This window comes from Pinus tabuliformis, chromosome J (assembly GCF_031772625.1).
Source record: "Pinus tabuliformis cultivar Carrire ecotype Pingquan chromosome J, CPIR1, whole genome shotgun sequence".
In the NCBI taxonomy this organism is placed as follows: Eukaryota; Viridiplantae; Streptophyta; class Pinopsida; order Pinales; family Pinaceae; genus Pinus; species Pinus tabuliformis.
In genome coordinates this window covers 110,074,622-110,096,990 of record NC_142295.1, presented here as the reverse complement: position 1 = coordinate 110,096,990, position 22,369 = coordinate 110,074,622, and the positions used below count along the sequence as shown (strand labels likewise).

Genomic DNA, 22,369 nt, shown 5'->3' with positions numbered 1-22,369 from the left:
TGTGAAGTTAATGCACATTTGGGAGGATTTGGAAGAATATTTGGTGGAGATTTTTTTGGGAAATTGTCCCCACATGGGTTACCACCCATATACACTTGTCATTCCACCATAAAATTCAGATTTGGCACATAAGGGAAGAAGAAAATGATGTCCACTTGTCAGAATTCGATTTTTACACTTGGCATTGGAACTCCATTCAACAAATTTGAATTTCTCTTTGGGATTGTCACCTCATGCCACTTGTTTAATCACTTCTACATTAGGATTGGCTCCAATGCCATTTGTCATTGTCATTCTTCATTGGGATTTGCTCCCAACGCTCTATATAATAGAGCCATGGGCTCTCACATTGCATCATATTGTTACTAGCTATTGTGCTTGCGGAAGTGCTGCTGCCTTGTACACTTTCAGAAATATCAATAAAGACTTTGGGGTTTCATTCATGAGGTGTTCCTCCTTTTCGAGCGTGATGAATTGTTGAGCATTGATATAATTCCTTTTACTCATGCTTTGATCTAATTTGCTTCCATATGCTCTTGTAGATTTGTTAATGTAGAGCTATCTTGCATTGACATTTGATTTAGAAGTATGCTCTAGGTATAGAATGCTCTAATTGGTTTTAAATAAATCTCTAGAGTTTCTTATCATTGTTTATTGTTAAATATATATGGAACTAATTCTTAATTGAAGTTTTGTAGAGGGAACATCTTGTTGGGATTACAGAATCAAACATGAGGGGAAGCCTTTGGAGAGACCAACCCACTCTTAATACATTCTTAAAGGAGCTCTAATTTGTTATTTGAACCTTCATAGCCTTATCTTACAAAGTGGTTTTGCAAGGATTTCGACACATAGCTTGTACACAAGCCGAGAACTTCTAAATTTAAATCTTTTTTAAAAAAGCATTGTACTTCATTTCTTTCATTTGCTATCTAAGAGCTTGAAGATGGCTAAGCAAAGACAAGAGTTTACTCTCACTTTGTAGCTTAGCCTTTTGTAAATGATAATTGTAATATACATTTTATTTTGCTGATTTTTCCATTAATACTTAACTTATTTTGCAGATATTGTTTGAATTGTTTGCTAACTCTTGTGTGGCAAATTTTGAAGAGCAACTTCCGCAACATCTAACAAGTGTTTGCAGAACTTTCGGCAAGTGTTGGGGGTTCAATTTCCAAGGATGTCGTGGGCCCTTTTGAGGCTTATTTTGGCCAAGTTGAATTCACTAAAGGGCTGCCCATTTTCCTCTTTAAGCCGTGGGCATTTGGAGGAAACTCACATCTTGTTTCCCTTGCATTAGTTTTGTGAGATCTTGTCACTACTTTCTCAAAAAATGAGGTCTAATGTCCAAGTTTCAAACAATTATTGTGAGGACTCTTCTTGAAGTTTAGTTGAAGACTTTGAAGGACCCTCTTTTCTTTGTAATATTAATAAAAGATCTAATTTTCTTGTGGGAGCTTGGGATTTCTCCCATGGTATCCTATCTCCCCATTTAGAGGGAGGCATCTCTTGGGTGGATTGGCATTTGCATGGTTTAAGCTTTCATACTTCATTCACTTACATGCATGCTTTAATTGGGAATTAACACAACCTCACTATCACATTTCATTAAGTTAAAGTTTGTTACAATTTCATTTGAACTTTGCATTCTCTATCTCATTGTTGCTTGAAGCTACAAGCTTACACTTTACTTTGGGCAATTCATCTTTTACATGCAAGCATTTTATATTCTTAACAAACTTTGATTCGTTTCCATTTACCTTCGTAAATTGTTTCATGAACACTTGAATACATGCTTCAATTTTACGCTACATTGTTATCTTGAATATTGGAGCAATTTATTGTCATTGTCTATTTGAAACAAATTTTACTTTCAAGCAAATTACTTGTATCACTTTAATTCATTGATGAAACACATGCAACACTTGTAAGCTAATTTTATTCCTCCAATTGAAGTTATAATTGCAACTTATGTTGAACACTATTTCATTTTCAAGCATTGCAAATCAATCTCTTTGAAGCATTTGCATGTATCATTATTTTAATTTGGGGAATTAACACAATTTGCATTTCATCTAGGCATTTTAGTGTAGGAAGGCTCCAAGCCTCATTGAAATTTTACCTCCAACATAAGTTGGTTGAAGAAGACATCATAGGGATCCTCTACTCATTGTGAGATCCATATCATTGGGCGAGGGTGAGGGCTGAGGATTGAAGAGTTAAATTGTAATCTTGTTGTAGAGCTAATTAATAAAATTAACCAATAGCACTTTCCATTACATTTACTTTACTTGTCTCTTGATGGTTTGAGTTTTCATATGCAAAGTCTATTCCAAAAACAAGTATTGTAATCATTTCAAACAAGTGTTTTCTTCTCATGTTTCAAGTCTAATTGCATATTGATGTCTTGGTTTGGCATTTCCTTTCTGTTACATTTCCAAGTTAATTACTAATTTTTTGGTTTTGGCAAGATATGTTTCACAAGTTTTGATTTATAAAGTTGATTATCTCAAAAGCATTTTGTATCTTACATATCTTGTGCTAACAATTCTTATTTACATTTCAGGGTTACTTTGTTTTCTTTTTTGAGAGCATTGCATTTTACTTTGAGCAAATATATCTTTAAATTGTTGAGCAAATTCCTTATAAGGCAATGGTTTTATGGTTTTTTTAAATCATATTATGATTGGCATTGTTATTTCAAGTTGTTCACTTCAGATTTGCTCATAAATCCTTAAAAGTAATCCATTTTCACTATAACACTCTCCTAGAAACTCACATATTTTAACTTAACTTTTCATTAGGGACCACCCCCCTTAGCTAACCTAGGAGATAGCTCAAACGGAGAGAGTCAGGATTAGTGTAACAACCCCTTCTCTGAGTTCCCTGCCACCAACCACACCTTGTGGAGTTGAAGGCTTTTCTCACTGACTTGTAGGTAGGTGTAGGCGGCAGGGTCAACATGTCCCACACGCTGGCCCTCTCTGGCTCTGTGCAGCTCCAGGTTGCCTTTGCGTGGCCTCTGGCTGCCTCTGCGTGGCCCAGCGTCAACCTCTCTCGGCTTCTACGCTGATCCTCCTGGTACTAACTCTGCCTCTCTGCTATGTATTCACTGCCCCTCAGCTGCAACTCATATCACTTACTCAATTTCCTCAGCAAAGCCTGCCCCAGAAAATCGAGTTCTTGATCTCTCTCGGTGTGTTCTCCAACTGACCCTCAAGCCTCCTTTTATACTTTTCCTGTTGGTCCTTCAACAACCAAGATTACATGTCTAATCAACAACTAAGATTAGATTTGGCTTGATCCATGACTTTTGGAACCTTCTGACCCGGTGTTATATTAATACCCATTAATATTATATTTTTCTTAGGTTTAGACTTAGGAACTCCATTAAAAATATTATTTATTTTAATATCTCCCAAATTGGTTAGAATCTGCCCAACCCATTTCTGGGTCTTGGAGATCTCACATTCTTTAGCCTCTCCACCAATTTTCATGGCTAGAGAACATCTGATACTACCCCAAATCAACACACCTCATGGACCATCACCTTGCTACAGGGGCCCACAGTATTCAGTAGCAGGATGGATCAATGTCAGTAGTTACAGCGAGAGACCAAAGTGACAGCTGCAGACTAGTACCAGTCAGATGCTGATGACCATAGTGTAGTGTTGACAGTAGAGCAGATAACTCAACGCAGAGTTGGCAGCAACGCAGATTCTTTAGTGGACAGTGCAGATGCTAGTAGTAGTCAAGACTCAGGAGACAGATGCAGCAAACATAAATGGTTCAGTATTTTGGATGCTTCTCAGTTGCAGTAGTTGCAGTTGCAGCAACAACAAATGAGAGGGAGCTACAATGCAGATGTAGAGTTGGCAGCAGCATGGCAGTGTCAGCAGAAACACGAATGCAGCATCAAAGTTGCGCAGTGGTTGGTTGTGAAAATTTCTAAATAGAAATTCTAACACTGCAGTAACTGATTTATTTTACCTACTTATTTTCGATAAATTATTTACGAAATCCCTTCAGTAAATATTAAAATAAATTCTACTGCAGATATCACACCATTATACAGAAACAAATACATGCACAAGAATCAAACACATCAACACAGTTATTTTTGGACAATTGTCCTCGAAAAAATACAATGCGGGAAAACCGGTGCAGCAGAGGAGGGTTTTATTAATCTTCAGCAACAATCTCTTTTATAGAAAGATTTTACATAGACACTGGGAGAAAACACTTGAGACTTTTCTCTGCGACTTCCTGACACCCTGGACGACTTCCTTTCCCAACTGCGTCAGTCTTGCGTCATCTTGTTTGGCTCTGCGTTGCTTTGTCCTTCACTGCGTCATCCACTGCATCTCCCTTTGTGTTGTCTCTCAGAGCCCCTGCGTCACCCTTTCTGATCTTCCTGGCTGCTGCTAGTCACCCCCTCTTCCTCCACCCTGCAACTCTCCCTCTAAAATCGATTTTCCTTCCTCTCTGAGAAAATCGATTTTCCTTGGGATACTGAGTATCTGCTGGTGTGTCTCCAAATGACCCTCAAGTCTTCTCTTATACTTTTCTTTCTGATGAATCAACGGCCGAGATTAAATCCCTAATCAACGGCTAAAATTAAAATAGACTTCATTCTCGTCTCTTAGAAGCTTCCCATCCTTATCTTTATTAATACCCATTAATATTTTTATTTTCCTAAGTTTAGACTTAGGAACCGATTAAAAATAATAATTATTTTAATAACTCCTTATCCGGATGGAATTTCCTAAAACGATTTCTAGGTGCTAGAGATCTCATGTCCTTTAGCCTCTCCACCAATTTTCATGGCTAGATCACATCTGATGCTACCCCAAATCAACATTGGTGGGAAGTATGGATAGACATCAGCAGCGTAACAGGAGATGGTACAAAAACAAGGTGTTGTGGCAGGGTGTGCAACACTAAACATAGTTCTCGTTAAGAGGGAGTGTTAGTTTTTGTAGCGTCGAATGTGTTCTAGTCGTGAAATTTGGTGGAGAGGCTTGAATACATGAGATCTACATAACCCAGAAATCGTTTCTGGAAATTCGACCTAGAGATAGCTTAATTAGATTATTAACCTATTTTTTAATGTTTCCTAAGTCTAAACTTAGGAAAATTGGTTAATTAATCAAAATTAATTAAGTCAAGGTGAGAATTCTATAGAAACTCATATGAATCGATCAAGAAACGATCTGAGCCATCGATTAAGATTTAATCTTGGTTGTTGGAGTCCCACTAGGAAGATATAAGAAGGGATCGATGTGGTGATGGAGAAGTGACACTGGAGAAGCAACTCCTTGTGAAAATCGAGCTAGCAACAGTAGAGTTCGAGCCAGAGAGGGACGAAGTTTCAGTGAGGGGTAGGGATAGTGATCCGGAGAGACGGGAGAAAAAGGTTGAGTTATTCCTAGTATGGGCAACTTGAGTGCGGGCAACGCGAGTGCAGGAACGCGCGAGTGTCGGGGTTGCTTAGGGAATATCTTTGCCATATTTTCTTGCTATGGACTGCCAGTTTTCGGCATCCAGATTGTACTCATAATTTCACTACTACAATAATAAAAACCCTCAGTTTCACCGTTTTTCCCACATTGGGTTTTCCTGGGAACATTTGTCCAAAAATAACTGGGTAAAATTTATGTGTGTGTGTTAGATTTTCTCAATTTCCAACGCTATTTTCTTCCGCAATTTATTTGTGAAAATCACAATGTGAATTATTTGGTATTTGTCGTAGCAGACAACAGATAAATTGTTAAATAAATTAACAATTAGAAAAATAATTTCTAGTTGTTGTGATAGATGAAATTTTCACAATATGTATCTATTATCATGATTCATAACTGTCTGCTTGATATTAAATTTGAAATTTCAATTTGAATATTCAAAGTTTTATTTTTCTTGTTGTAAATTGGAAGATTTCAAAATTGAAAATTCATAATTAAAGTTTCATATATATTATAATTTATATAAACTATAATATAGTGTATACCCTCAACAAACCCAGGCACCCTATTTCAAAAGGCGATGTACCCATCCCCACACTTGTATCCAAACACGTGTTTCCTGGAAACTTAGCCAAGAACAATCCATTTTACCAAGCTGTGTTTGAAGCTATTGCTTTTGTTGGCTCGAGGTACAAAGGCACTTCCTATGATGACTTGAGAGGGCCTACTCTTCAAAATGAAAGGTTCATTGCACTGCTAGATTGGAGGAATTCAAGGCATCATGGGAACACACAGGATGTATTGTGATGTGAGATGGTTAGACTAATCAAAAGGGTAGAACCCTTATTAACTTCTAGGTTAATTGTTGCAACGGGACAATATTTATGAAATATGTTGATGCACATGCACATATCAAAAATGCACGATTATTATGTGAATTGTTGGATGTGTTCATTGAGGAGGTAGGTCCACAAATTTTTGTCCAGGTCATAATGGAAAACGCTACAAATTATGTTGTTGCTAGCAGGTTGTTTATGTAGAGGCATCCTAACCTATTTTGGACACCTTGTGTCGCACACTGTATTGACTTGATGTTAGAGGATATAGGAAAAAATTGTTATGTCAAGGATATTGATGAATCATCGAAAAGAATAGCAAAATTTATATATAATCATGCATTTGTGCTTCATTTGATGAGAAGATATACCAATAACAAGGAGTTGGTACGTCTTGCTATTACACAGTTTGCCACTAGCTTCATATCCCTTAAATCTCTCTTGAATTCTATGTGGAATGTGAAGAGGATGTTTTTTTGATAAGACTGGCATGCTTTAGCTTTCAGCAACAAACTAGAGGGACAAGCCACATGCAAGCTAGTTTCATATCAGGAGAGCTTTTGGGTAGGAGTGCAAGAGGTGTGTTCCATTACTAAACCTTTGGTAAAGGTTCTTCAATTAGTTGATGGAGACAAGCCCACAATGGGCTACTTGTATGAGGCCATGGATGGTGCCAAGAATCCATTCGTAGCTATTATGAGCATAAGGAGGATGAGGGTTTTGAGAAACAACAATTGATATGGAGAGTGATTGATGAGCGATAGAACATATACACTCCATCGTTCCATTCATGTTGTATGGATCTACCTCAACCTCGCATTTTCTTACTCCTTTGGTTTTAGATTTGATGTTGAGGTGATGGATGGATTCTTTACTTGTGTTTATAAGATGGTGTCATCTCCGAAAGAATGCGTAGAAATTTCCAAAGAAATGGAGATATACAGGATGGCAGGTGGCACATTTAGCTTTGATATAGCTATCCATGCTAGGAAGACCAAAACGCTAGGTAAGCTTTAGTTTGTTTCAAATTTCACTGTTTCTTCATACTTTGCATCAATTTTCAAATTTCAATTTTTTTCTTATGTTTCTCTTATTTGTTGTAAATGTGTGGTGGAAAAGCTATGGTGGCAGAGTACACGATCTCCAAAAGCTTGCCATTCGAGCACTCATCCAAATATGTCGCTCCTCCAGATGCGAGTGAAACTAGAGTGTATTTGAAAAAATACACACCAAAAAGCGCAACAAGTTAAAACTTTTCAAATTAATTTTTTGAATTCATTAAAAATTATAATTTATGACCCTCATATAGGTTGGAGTCTCAGTGCCTTAACGACATGGCCTATGTCTACTACAATCTCCAATTGTGAGTGAGGTAACTTCAGAAGTCACCTGACGTGGAGGCCATCTCATTGGATGGGATTGACACCACTGTTGCATGGAGGATAAAGGCCAAGAGGCCTGTCATGGAATTGACCCATGATTAGTTAGAGGAGGAGGTAGCAGCTGCAAGGGAAAGAGAGGTAGAGAAGGAGGAGGAGCAGGTAACACCACCTACCATGGTAACCAGTAGATGACGTAGTCTACCTCCTCCTACTTCTTCTAGAGAACATCAAAGTCCAACGCCAACCCAAGGGTCTTCTTCATCTAGAGGAAAAGCCATTACTTTTCTCATAAAAAGGGCAGAGGAAATCATTAGTTAGAACTTAGTGGTTTACATATCTAATTTCATTGTATATGACTCATGATATGAGATACATTTATTATATTTTTTGTTGATATTTTGAGGTTGAGTCAAGACTCAGGATTCAGGACATGATTCACTGTTATGTGTGATGTAGCACTAGACATCTTATACATCTTAAACATTAGTTTCCTTTTCATATTTATGTGTCAATGCATTTATTTTATGTTGTGGATGCTCTTAGATGCTAATTTTTTTTTTAAATGAATATTTTTTATTTTTCTTATGTTTGCAAATTTTACTAGTTTTTCCCGATTTTTACGATGTTTTCATTTTTCGGACCCTTGTTGATATTATCCTGATGCCAACGTTTGCAACACTGGTTTGTAAACTGTGCGATTATGCCTCTTTTTCAAATAATTTTATGCATATTTTCTATACATTGTCGTCTTAAATATCCTCTATTTTTATTTGTACTCGAACACTCTCTAAATTGCTTCCATCTAGAAGACAAAATTAGTGTTCCTGCAACAATGACAATAAAAGGATACTTCTACCAGCAATTCATTAGTTCAACTCAAATACAATAACAGAAAAATAAAAATAAAAACATTAGTCTCTAGTATCTACAATGTCCTAGAAATGACAAGAAAAGGATACTTCTACCAGCAATTCATCAGTTCAACTCAAATACAATAACAGAAAAATAAAAATAAAAACATTAGTCTCTAGTATCTACAATGTCCTATAACTGACAGAAAGGGAAATGAGATAGTTGAGGAAAATGGAACCACACCATGCATGACAATATCAATTGATCAATCAAATATATCAGACGAAACGTACCATGAAATCTATTTCAGCATCATCTGCATTCTTGTACAATCTAACTACCTGCATAGAACCTGACCATCAGTTTGATTTTTATTTGTAAGTTTTTTCCTACAGTTTATTTTCACAACCCTTTCAGAGACCTTCCTAATACTGCAATGTTCAAAGGATGCAAAGCGATATGCAAATGATGAACTATCCACCAAGGAAGGATTGGAATGGACAAATAAATACTCGAGCATTTGGAAAATTGCAATGCCAAATGCCATATCGTAACTAAAGTTGTTCACATCTCCATGCATGGACTTAAATATTAAGGAAAAAAAGACCTGATAGACTGTCAAGGTTCAAACACGTGACAAACTTTAAGCATTGAACTTTTATTTTTACTTTGACAACAAATATTCTCATGCCCTCAGATTATAAATATCAGTATGCACTCTTCATTCCAATAATCCCTATCTGATTGGTAATAGTCACAGTTAATTTCATACTCGTCTTGTACACTTAAAGTGAGAAGAAGATGAAGAATGATCTCAATCAAAAAATCCATGTTAAAAGTCAACTATTGTGGATGGAAATATTGCATTTGGTCCTCGTGGAGAAATCCTTGTCTTGAGATTAATTATAAAGGAAAAAATATACAGTCGAGGTAGGATGCTTTCAAAGGTAGGCCTAATATGGAATGATTTGCTCTTATTGATACATGGCTGTTTAGGATTGGTGTTAACCATGTATTCCTAAGGTTTTCTAGATTGAATGTTTAGATAAGCTACTTGATAAATCGGACCTCTTACATGTATGGAAAATCTTTGCTATTAGTGGAAAATGTTTCATCACTGAGGATCTGCACATGGCAGGCTAGGTTAAATAACCTGACTTAAATATATTTTGGTCATCATTAATGTGAATTAAGTTTCAAAGTCCATCTAAGCCACATCAAAAGTAGATGCCATATAATCATTTCTACAGCCAAACACACTAAAAAACACAAAATTGTGTATATAGAGAGCCATTAACCCTCAGATGTAATACTTGATGTGAAGTAGATGCTTTTATTGTGATATAATATGCAATTTAAAAAAAAAAGCACAAATGCTTGCATATTGTACTTCATAGAAAGAAATGCATTTGACATTTTCATTTAGGAAAGGCCAATAGTAGTAGTTTTCATAAATAAAGCACTGGAAATTGCTATTTCCTTTTCCCACAGTGGTTATACTTTCAGTTATTGAACACTTCCAATGAAAGTAGATCTAGCTAAAAGGAGCAAGACCAAATAAAGAAATTTTCCATAATCACAGTGTCCCAAACTTTACAAACATCATAATGGATCCACAATGACTTTCATCATATGCATAACATCCATTCTATGATCTATTATATTGGCAACAACAGAATCCATTAAAGAAGATTACTGCTACCTACTATTGAGAAATTCTTGTTGGATTAATCTTTTCCGTTCTTTCATAATCGAGCACTATTGCATGCAAATGAAGGACTCGACATAAAGCTAAATGATATGCAGTTCCGCAAACAAACCTGTGACACCCATGGGGAAAATTGTTGATATACTTCACTCACTATTTCTCCCTTTATAACTGACTGTGTAACCTGCCCACAGAGAAGTGTCACTAGAAATCATTGCTCATTAGATAAGCACTAAAAATTAAGAATGTGAGCATCATGCCTTAAAATTACTCAATTGAAAAGGTCAAATTTCCTTTGCATCTGCTAAAGATTTGAAATTTAGTTTTATTAATATCTGATTGTGCATATTTTATTGGATAAGAAGGTATACACATAATCCATCCTCCTGATGCATGTAGTTGTACATAATGCAACTTTTCTGCTGCTTAAATGCTTCAGATGTAGCAATACAGGAAAGTTTTCACAAACCTGTTTTCTGGAAGCCCCAACAGGAAAGCACCTGGTACTGTTTGGACGAAAGATATAAGCACCAGAAGTCTGCAAGTCCAGTCATTAAAGTTGATAGTAAGGGTTGGCTTCCCTCTTGGTAAGTTGGTAGAGAGAATCATTTAATAAATATCAACACATAGATCTCATTAATTAACCATAGATCTCACAAATGTAAATAACCTTTGCATTACATTAGATTAACTCACATTATCTTACAAAAGGCAATTACTTTAATACTTAAAGTAATTACTAAGGCTAAGGGTCAATTAGGTGACTTCCACACACCCAGACACTTAGGCCTGTGCAGAAGTACCTGCCTGAGCTACAAACATCAACATTCAGGCCCTCAAGGGGAAGGGGTTTCCATGGATATTTTTTGGGAATCATGCTATTGTAAAGCCTGCACTACCACAACTAAAATTGGGATCTGGTTCTGCATTATCCTTAAAGAATAAACTAAAACCCCCTTGTCCTCCCTCTGGTTCACCTCTTCAGAGTAGGACAGTACATTTTTAGCACAATTTTGTTTTACATCATTTACCATTTGTCTCCACAGACAAGGCATTGATTTTCCCTAAGCCATTTAGATTTGAAATTTTTTCAAATTCAGGACTCAGTTTGCAGGTCATTTTTGCATTTCTGTTTCAATAATTTTTCAAATTCGGGACTCAATTTTCAAAAACAATGAGAAAACATGTCAAGGATGCAGCAATTTTGGGCCCACCAGCTTGAGAGCTTATGGGAGTTTCCTGTCAAACAGGGAGTTTCTACAAACCCCCTATACTGGAAACTATATCTAAAACATTCCCAAGCTTCCATTACCTTCACTCTGAAGCTCCCAAAAAGCTCCCAAGTTCCAGAACTGTTCCCAGCCAATTGGGTACGTTTTGTACCAATTCCCAAGGTCCTAAAAATGGCAGAACTGCGTGAATGAGTTAGATGGCAGCAGCAGTTCCTATGCAACTAGGTTTGGAAGTGAAGACCCCATGAGGTATTACAACACTTGCGAGACAATCTAGATTGTGGGCAAGCAAATAAGGGGGTGTATTGGGTGAGGATTTCCCTACAATGCTCATGGAAATTGCATAAAATTCATGCGAAATGTTCCCTGCTTATGGACATCGCACAAAATTCATCTAAAATGTTCCCTGCAAATTATTTCCTTAATTAGCGAAAAAGAATTGAGTTTCAAAAAAAAAAAAAAAAAAAAATTGTTATCTGACAACAACAAATTTTGTGGACCAAATATCCAACTTGAGGAAGAAGAACGGGCAAGGCAACTATTTATACAGTACCAAATTGAAAGACATTTTCAGAAAGACAAATATGAAGATATTAAATAACAAATGGATTGCTGAAAAGATGATTCATCGAGAGATTGCAGCCCAAACATGGGAATAAGATGAAGGTCTTATCCACCACATCAGATAAGGAAGCAGAAAACTGAGCAATGAACCATGAAGTTCATGAGAAATCATCGACAAGGAATGATGAAGAATCCACTACAGTTGATGCACTCAGAGAAGATGCACATTTGTACACATAGTTCACTACAAATTATTTCCATGATCACTAAACACTGAGAAATTAATTTGACATATTATAACTAGAGATAATATGAGGATACTTGAAACGTTGACTAAAAGCAGATACAAAGGTGGGAGCAAAGAGAGGAACTGTTTAGCCACCAACAGAAATCTACATTGCTAGTTCAGGTGTACCTGTTAGCTTTTATGAATATTACATTATTTCTAGTACATTGAAGTGAGTCCTTAAAGTACAACTTACCCCATTCTGTCCTGAGTTGGTGTTGCCATCGCTTGCATTGTACCAACAAAATGATTGATGTACAGGTAAGGCTATCTGCAAATATGATTTAAAATTAGACATGAAATATATATGATTAAAAGTAAATGATAAAAGTCAAAACAACACCCTATAGGATCTTCATTGCTATTTTTGGGCATATTGGATATCTAGTTTGGGAAGTTTTTATCTTGCTGATCTGTCTTCACTTACTGCTGTAATCTTAAAATCGGATCTGAAATATTGTTGAATACTCCATCATAAAGTGTGCTAATTTACATTGCTGGTTGAACTGGAAATTTTATGCTTCAATGTGTTGAGTAATTTCATTATTTGGAGTGGTTTATGCACTGCTGTTATACATTGGTAAATATGAATTCTCTGTAGTAGTGTTGATATAAACTGTCATAAATTTGTGAATAGCATCTTGATTGACTATTGTTAGCATTTGGCATCTTGGTTATCTTGGTATCTTGATATATTGTTGAAATTTGCACTTGTATCTATAAGCATTTTATTTTATTTAAGATTGTAATTCGCTATTGTTAAATGCCATTAAAAGGTTTCTAGTCAAAGTACTTAAACAACTTAAGGAAATCTTAACTCAAGATAAATCTCACTCATAATCTCTTGCACAAGCATTCTAGATCTAGATTTGCATTAATAAACTACCTTCTAGCATAAGCTAGGTTGATAGAGATATAGGTCAACCCATCTTATCTAGCTTGAGGGGTCTCAGTAACTCTTCGGCGGTTAACACGGTGACCTTGCAGTGGTCAGAGCCACAGTCTCTGCAGCGCCGGAGGCATTGGGTGATAGAAGCCTAACAAAAGGTATCGTTAATCAGGCCCTAGTCTACTTCTTGTTAGCTTCCTTCCCACAACCTACCTTGAAGCCCAGCTTCAAAATAGTTAAACAAAGGTTACACTTAGACTAGGCATTTAACTAAAATTTACCAAGATCATTGCGTCTCACATAGGTCTTAGGATTTTCATATCATATGGGTTAGTCAATCATTCAAGCAGTGGGTGTCCATCCGGTCATTTGGTTTCAATTCATAAGAAGCAAGAATATGTGACTCCATTAAGGCAATGATTTCAAAATAAAAAAAATCTAATTTAATCAATAATCTTCCTTAAATTCAACAAAGTGGCTAGGCCACTCATCCGCATGCGATGCACCCTACTCTACCATGCATATGATACAATGTCAAGTGTTAGGTATAATCATAGACCCGATGCAACCACCATGTCAATTGATCAACACAAGAATGCATGCTACCATGATTAATTTTGCAATGGACTTGACAATATAAATGGGAGTAATGATGTGAGGAGTTATGGGGGCTGAAGGAGGGAAAACAGGAAACCCATATTATAGAGAAAGGAACCCTAGAAAAAGTGAAAGACATCAGTCAAGAAGATTGAATTTGGTCTTCTAACTAGGAGATAGAACTGTCAATGATCAAGTACATGAATCTTTGATGAAGAGCTATCTCAGAACTATCATCCTTAGGGTGTGAAAGACTCAGACATATTTAAGGACGATACTATTTTGGTCGTTGGGAAAACAAGAAGTGGACTTATCATCTGTTGATTTTGGGTAGCATCGGATGTGATCTAGCTCCGCAATTTTGTGGAGGGGTTGGAATTCATAAGATCTCCAAGACCCAGAAATCGTTTGTCTGAAAATTTCTGAATCTACACATCAAAAACCCCTACTGCAATTGTTGGTTTAACATCTCCTACTTGTTATTTGCATTAACAAGATATTTAATTACATAACATCGATGTAAACAATACTGCAGCCTACACATACATACAGATCATGAACTGAAATAAACTAAGGCAATAACACAAGGGACACCGTTATTTTTGGAAAATCGTCCCCGAAAAACCCAATTCGGGAAAACCAGTGCAGCATATAGAGGGTTTGTATCATTAAGCATATTTCTTGAATACAACTAGGGTGCCAGAAATGGCTCACCCAACAAAGAATATCCTCGGCAATAGTACCTTTATCCAGAGACAAATATTTCGGCAAATCAACAACCAGATGATCAAACCCCATGGTGACTCTGGTTGTTCCTTGTGCTGGACAGCGAAAGCTACTCCAAGCACTGCTCTGGAACTGCATCACCCTTCAGGAACTGTGTCACCCTCTCCCGGCACAGAGTAATATGCTCCCAGTCTGCCCCACAGAATCTCCTCAGTGCTGCCTCTGAGGGCCAGCATCAACCTCTACAACTTCTGTGTTGCCCAGTGTCAGCCTCTACGGCCTTTTCGTCAGCGTTTCTAGGGCTTGCGCTGTGTCTCCCAAGACTGCACTGCCTCTCAGCTATGTATTCTTCGGCCTCCTGCTGAACTGCCCCTCACTACAACTAATCACATTCTCGATTTCCTCAGCAAACCTCGACCCAGAAAATCGAAATGACTGATCTCTCTTGGTGTGTCTCCAATTGACCCTCAAGCCTCCTCTTATACATTTCCTATTGAGGAATGTGCTCTAGCAATGCTTCACCATAGAAGCATCACACTGATCCTCTGCTTCGGTCCTCTGTGCTGATGCTTGGCCTGTTGCCCCACATCCACTGCACTGCTTCTTCTTGTACTGCTGCCCATGACACTGCCACTGCCACTGCTATATTTGTACTGCAGCTCCCTCTCAAAATGATGCATCATGCTGCCCATAGCACTGCCACTGCTAACTGTTGCACTACAACTTAGTTACCGGGAAGTAAGTAACTGACTTCACCCAAACACTGACATCCTTGTTAGTCTGGAAGACTCGTGATGTTGAAGCTACCTTTGTTGCTATCCTGTGCTCCCTATGCTGCCACTGCACTACTGCAACCTCTTCTGTGCCTCTAGCACTGTTGCAACCTCCACTACGCTGTTATAGACCGTTGCACTCTAGCACTACCTTGTCGCTCCATCACACCTTGCTCCATCCGACTCCTGTCATCATGCTACTGTCGTTAAGGGCTCCCGTAGTCGTATGTAATCCAAGAGTTTGGGCACCTCAAAGATCCTGCCCGTCTCTGTTCCTCCCAACTACAGCTCCATATCTCCCCAGCTCTTCTCTAGAGGCACATGAGCACTCATGGCACAATCGTCATCAGTCTCGACATCCTTCTCTGTCTTTTCTGGAGCAGCCTTTGAGTCAAAAGCTTCTCCCTTGCCTTTCTTCATGGGGCACTAAGAGGCATAATGTCCCAGCTCCCCAGAGTTGAAGCACTTGACCTTAAAGATGTCCTTCTTCCTCTTCTATAGCCCCTGTTGTCCCGTAGATGCGAGAGCTGCATCCTCCACCTCCTCCTTGATTCGAACTCCCTTACTGCTACTCCCCACCTTGGTCAATCTCCTGAGCTCTTCCAGTCGAAGAGCTACCCACATCTCCTCCCAATTGGGGAGAGTTGCTCTACCCAAAATGCCTTGGACAAACGTCTCCCACTTCTCGGAGACTGCATTCAGGGCAATCCTGACCATGAACTCTGGATTCGGTGTAGACCACACAAAAGTAAGTTGGTCGCGAATCCCTTCCAACCTGAGGAGGAAGGGATCTATCTCCTCTGCTTTCTGCATCTGATATGACCTCAGCTGATTGTCCAATAACATTTTCTGCTGCACGGAAGAGCCCTGGTATAAGGTGGTCAGGTTCTCCCACATTTCCCTTGTTGTGTTCTTCTCAGCAATATGTGGTATGACATGATCCTTCACCTCGTCTAGGATCATGCATTTCGCCTTCGCCTGGGCCTCCTCATACTTCTCATTTGCAGCAGGGTCAACTGGGACAGTTACTACTCTCAAGGCATGGTCCTTGATGCGATGTTTATCCAGGATTGCCAGGATCTTGGCCTTCTAGATGAAAAAATTGGAAGCCCCGTCCAATCTATCCTGACCCCTCAATCTATTCACTGCCATCTCTGCTCCTCTTCTTTAGACTCCCTCTGAGTCTTGACTTCCCTCCTGGAAATCCTCCTGCCAACTGTCAAATCACTCCTCTCCAATCCTCCTCTGCCGCTGCAACTCGGATCTAGATTTCTTGGCTAGAAATCTGTCTAAGTAGTGCTTCCCTCTACGTTGGTTCAGTCTCCTTAGACAATGTTCTGCACCAACAGAAACAACGTCCCAACAGCTCCTCAAATCAAAATCTGCACAGCTCCCTTAGCCCCGACAACTCGAAGAATTTGAGCCCTTCATTCTTTGCGTAATCTCTTTGGGGGCTGAATCTGCGCCTCCTGACCAACTGCGTCAATCCTTCCTGGCTCAGAAAGATGACATGGCTCTGCGTGAGCCTGATCTGCCCTCCTCTGCCTCTACGCTGGCCTTGATCGTTGATGCAGCTACTGCGTGGGATCCTCCCAGCTACTGCGTCTCCCTCTCCCGACTCAAAATGCTGACACAGGCACTGCGTGAGCCTCTGCGTCACCTCTCTGTACTGTGTCACTCTTTCTGCCTCTCCGGATCTGGAACAATGTTGTCTCTCGGGACAGTTGCTTCTCTGCGGCAAATTCTCAGATTTCTCGACTGGTGTCTTCAGTCGCATATGATTTGCAATCGCTCTGATACCATGTGAAAATTCCTAAATCTAACACAAAAGAAACCCCTACTGCAATTATTGGTTTAGCATCTCCTACTTGTTATTTGCATTAACAAGATATTTAATTACATAAACATCGATGTAAACACTACTGCAGCCTACACATACATACAGATCATGAACCGAAATAAACTGAGACAATAACACAAGGGACACTGTTATTTTTGGACAATCGTCCCCGGAAAAACCCAATTCGGGAAAACTGGTGCAACATATAGAGGGTTAGTATTATTAAGCAGATTTCTTGAATACAACTAGGGTGCCAGAAATGGCTCACCCAATAGAGAATATCCTTGGCAGTAGTACCTCTATCCGGAGGCAGATATTCCGGCAAATCAGCAACCAGATGATCAAACCCCACAGTGACTCTGGTTGTTCCTTTTGCTGGACAACGAAAGCTGCTCCAAGCACTGCTTTGGAATTGCGTCACCCTCTCCCAGCTCAGAGTCTGTCGGTCTACTCCCAGTTTGCCCCAGAGAATCTCCTCAGCGCTGCCTCTGAGGCCCAACGTCAACCTCTACAACTTCTGCGCTGCCCAGTGTCAGCCTCTATGGCCTCTTCATTAGTCTTTCTAGGGCCTACGTTGTCTCTCCAGACATTGCACTGCCTCTCTGCTATGTATTCTTTAGCCTCCTACCAAACTGCCCCTCACTGCAATTGATCACTTACTCGATTTCCTCAGCAAACCTCGCCCCAGAAAATCGAACTGACAGATCTCTCTTGGTGTGTCTCCAATTGACCCTCAAGCCTCCTCTTATACTTTTCCTATTGAGTCTTCAACGGTCGGGATTAAGTCCCTAAGCAACAGCTAAGATTAGAATTGGCTTGATCCTCGTCACTTAGAACTTTCTCACCCATATTATATTAATACACATTAATATTTTAATTTTCCTAAGTTTAAACCAAGGAACTCATTAAAAATATTAATTATTTAATATCTCTTCATTCGAGTGGCATTTCTCCAAACGATTTCTGGGCCTTGGAGATCTCATGTGCCTTAGCTTCTTCACTAAATTTCCTGGCTAGAGCACATCCGATCCTACCCAAAATCAACAGTTTGGAGAAATTCCACCTGGATGATGAGTTATTAAAATAATTAGAATTTTTAATGGGGTTCCTAAGTCTAAACTTAGGAAAATAAAAATATTAATGGGTATTAATAAAGATATGAGTGAGAAACTTCTAAGAGACGAGGATCAAGTCTGTTTTAATCTTATTCGTTGATTAGGGACTTAATCTCGGTCATTGATTCATCAACAGGAAAAGTATAAGAGAAGAATTGAGAGTCATTTGGAGACACACTGGGAAAATACTCAGTAACCCGAGGGAAATCGTTTCTCATGGAGAAAAAGTTCGATTTCAGAGGGAGAGTAGCAGGGTGAAGGAAGAGGAGGCTATCAACATCAGTCAGAGACTGAGGAAGAGGTGATGCAGAGCATCTAAGGGACAACACAAAGGGAAGATCAGAGAGACAGTGCAACTGCAGATGCAGTGCTCAAGCAGGCTGACGCAGAAGTGACGTAGCAGAAGGAAGAGGGTCTCCAGGGTGTCAAAACTTCTCCAGGAGGAGGATAAAATTTTTCTTAGGTGTTTCTCTCAGAAGTGTCTCAGTATTTTGTAGAATCGTTCCTTGTAAAGAGATTGTTGTTGAAGATTAATAAATAAACCCTCATCTGCTGCACCGGTTTTCTCGTGTTGGGTTTTTCCGGGGACAATTGTCCAAAAATAATTGTGTTGATATGATTGATTCTTGTGCTTGTATATCACTATTATTTTTCTCTATGCTATTATGTGATAACTGCAGTAGAATTTATTTTAATGTTTACTGAAGGGTTTCGTAAATAAATTATTGTGGAAAATAAGTAAGAGAAGTAAATCATTTACTGCAGTAGAATTTCATGTTAGAAATTTTCACATCATCGTACCTGGGGAAAAACCTTGATTCCTGGTTCTTCATAGGGGAAATTAGCTCTTCATCAAAACTAGGGGAATGAGCATAATCACAAACATCTATTTCCAGGGTAGGGGTAGAATACTCAAATATGGAGAAAAACCCTTTATCGGTGGCATGGCTTAGGGAAGCATCTTCCTCAATTTGTTCTATATTAGAGTCATCATAATTTCCCATAATCTTGGAAGGCTCTTCTTTGATTGAATCATCTTGGAACATAAAGAAAATACTTTTCCAATCACTAGGAAGAGCTTCATAATGACCATCATTGTTATTCGAAAGGGGCGGAGCATTTTCTTTTTCTGCGAGTTGATTCTTATCGACTTGAGGAACCATGGGGTCTTCATTTCTATAATCATACCTAATTTGTGAAAATTCTATCACTAGGAAGAGCTTCATAATGACCAACATTGTTATTCGAAAGGGGCGGAGCATTTTCTTTTTCCGCGAGCTGATTCTTATCGACTTGAGGAACCATGGGGTCTTCATTTCTATAATCATACCTAATTTGTGAAAATTCTATCACTGCAGCAACTAATTTACATTTCCTACTTATTTCATCATAAGTTATTCATGAAATTACTTCAACAAACATTAAAATAAATATTGTTGCAAATATCACACCATAATACAGAAACAAACATATGCACACGTTGACACAGTTATTTTGGACTAATGTCCCAGGAAAAACCCAATGTGGGAAAACCAGTGCAGCAAGGGAGGATTTTAATATTCAGCAATTTTCTAGTACAACAGGGTGCCAAACTGGCTTACCCACAAATAGACAAAGTTCCAGCACTTCTTCTGAAACCAACGTAGACCCTACTGACCTCTGCGTTAGCATGAAACCCTTTGTGTCAGCCTGAAACCCTCTGTGTCAGCCTACTAAGGCTCTATGCAGCCTCTCTAGCCTTCTGCGTCACTCCTGCAGCCTCTTTGTGTATGATGCAGGCCTTGTTGGCTCTACGCAGTCTCTGCTGCCTCTGCGTGGCTTCCTTTGGCCCTGCGTCTGCCTCTTCTGCCTCTGCGCTGATCACCAGTCTCTCTGTTCCATACTTGCTGCCTCCTGACTACTCTCCAAACCACTGGCTCAATTTCTCAGCAAACCCGGCTCCAGAAATTGAACTGACTGGTCTCCCTCAGTATGTTCTCCAAGCGACCCTCAAGCCTCCTCTTATACTTTTCTCGTTGACAAATCAACGGCCGAGATTAAGTCCCTAATCAACGGCTAAGATTAGATCTGGCTTAATCCATGTCTTTTGGACCATTCTAACACAGTTTCATATTAATACACATTAATATTTTATTTTCCCTAAGTTTAGGCTTAGGGACTCCATTAAAAATATTAATTATTTTAATATCTCTTGAACTTTTTAGAATCTACCCAAACCCTTTATGGGTATTGGAGATCTCATGTGCCCCAATCTCTCCACCAAATTTCGTTGCTAGAGCACATCCAATGCTAGCCCAAATCAACACTCCCTCTTAGCGAGGGTTGTGCTCTAGTAATACTCCTCACCGAGTATTACCCTAATCATCTGGCATCGGTCCCTATGCTGATGTTAAGCCTCCTTGCCCAACATCCTCTGCACTGCTGCATCCTGTACTGCTACCCATGACTCTGCTACTGCCACTGTTGCATTTGTACGATAACTCCCTCTGCATCCGTGTTGCTGCTGATCCTTTCTCCCAACACTGCATCCACACTGCAACTCCCTCTGCACCTATGTTGATGTTGGTCCTTTCTCCCAACACTGCATTTGCAATGCAACTCCCTCTTCATTCGTGTTGTTAACACACTACTTCTGAAAGGGGTTCTTTACCATCCCCATCTTTTCCCTGAAGTAGTCAAATTTTGACTTTCCAAGGGCCTTGGTGAGGATATCTGCCACTTGTTCTCCTGTAGGAGTGTAGCTCAACTGTACAGCTCCTCGTTGGACACAGTCTCTGACAAAGTGACACTGGATATCAATATGCTTAGACCTATCACGGAATACTGGATTCTCAGAGAGTTTGATGCAACTTTGATTATCACACATGATCCTGGTCGCTTCCATATTTCTTCTTAATAGGTTTACCAGCAGTTTTCTAAGCCATATGGTCTCACACGAAGTTGTGCTTGCTACTATATATTATGCCTCAGACGAGCTCAGAGCCACGGACTTTTGTTTCCTACTGCACCAAGAGGTCATTCATGATCCAATGTTGAAACAATACCCAGAGGGACTTTTCCGATCCACTAAACTTCCTGCCCAATCTGCATCAGTGAATCCACTCAAACTGATATCCTTCCCCTTGGTGTATAAGAGCCCATAATCAATTGTTCCCTATAAATACTAGAGAACGTGTTTGGCTACTGCCTAGTGTGCCCTCTTTGGTTCCACCATGAACTTACTGAGGGTGTTGACAGCGTAGCAAATATGTGGCCTAGGATTCACTAGATACATCAGGGACCCTATGAGCTGTCGATATAGGGTGGGATCGACATCCTTGTCTTCTGATGCATCAATCTTCTTCCAGTTGGTGATCATTGGCATAGCCATAGGTCTACAGTCTCCCATCCCAAACCTTTTCAGGATTTCTGTAGTATACCTCCCTTGCCCAAGGAAGATTTTTCCTTTCTGTTCCAAAACTTCCAACCCTAGGAAGTAGTGCATTCGTCCCAGATCCTTTATATCGAACTCTGTGGCTAGATTCTTCCTGCAGTCCTCAATGAGTCTGGATGATCCTGTCAGGAAGAGATCATCCACATATAATACTAAGATAAGTGGCTCATTCTCTACAACCAGATAGTAGAGATTCGGATCCGCGTCACTCTTGACAAACCCCATCTTCTACAAGTAGTCATCTATTCGACCACCCCATGCTGTCGGTGCCTGCTTCAGCCCATACAAGGATTTTGTCAGAGTGCATACATGAGACTTCTTCTCATGAGTTTCAAAGCCCTCTGGTTGTTCAATGTATACCTCTTCTTCTATTACTCCGTTCAGAAATGTCGTCTTGACATCCACCTGATGGATCTCCCATCCCATCTAGGCTGCAAGAGATATCACGGTCCTAATAGATGTATACTTGGCTACCGGGGTGAAGGTTTCCTCATAGTCAATCCCTTCCTTTTGAGCATAACCCTTAGCCACAAACCTAGCCTTGTATTTTTCAACACTGTCATCCGCAGAATATTTGATCTTGTAGATCCATCCTGAAACTACCACAGATCTGTCTTGAGGCCTTAACACCACCTCCCAGACATCGTTCACAATTATGGAGTTATACTCCTCCA

General features: G+C 39.3%; 1 protein-coding gene across 1 annotated transcript in view; it reads right to left on the bottom strand.

The window, feature by feature from the left end:
- Positions 1 to 22,369, bottom strand: part of LOC149225772 (alpha-mannosidase-like) — a 507,303-nt gene that overhangs the window by 245,061 nt on the left and 239,873 nt on the right. The window contains exons 17-20 of the mRNA XM_089377307.1: positions 12,519 to 12,593; positions 10,710 to 10,778; positions 10,353 to 10,424; positions 8,826 to 8,873 (exon numbers count right to left, since the gene is read on the bottom strand). Of these exons, the coding sequence (XP_089233433.1) occupies positions 8,826 to 8,873; positions 10,353 to 10,424; positions 10,710 to 10,778; positions 12,519 to 12,593 (264 nt within the window). The remainder of the gene's footprint in view (positions 1 to 8,825; positions 8,874 to 10,352; positions 10,425 to 10,709; positions 10,779 to 12,518; positions 12,594 to 22,369) is intronic.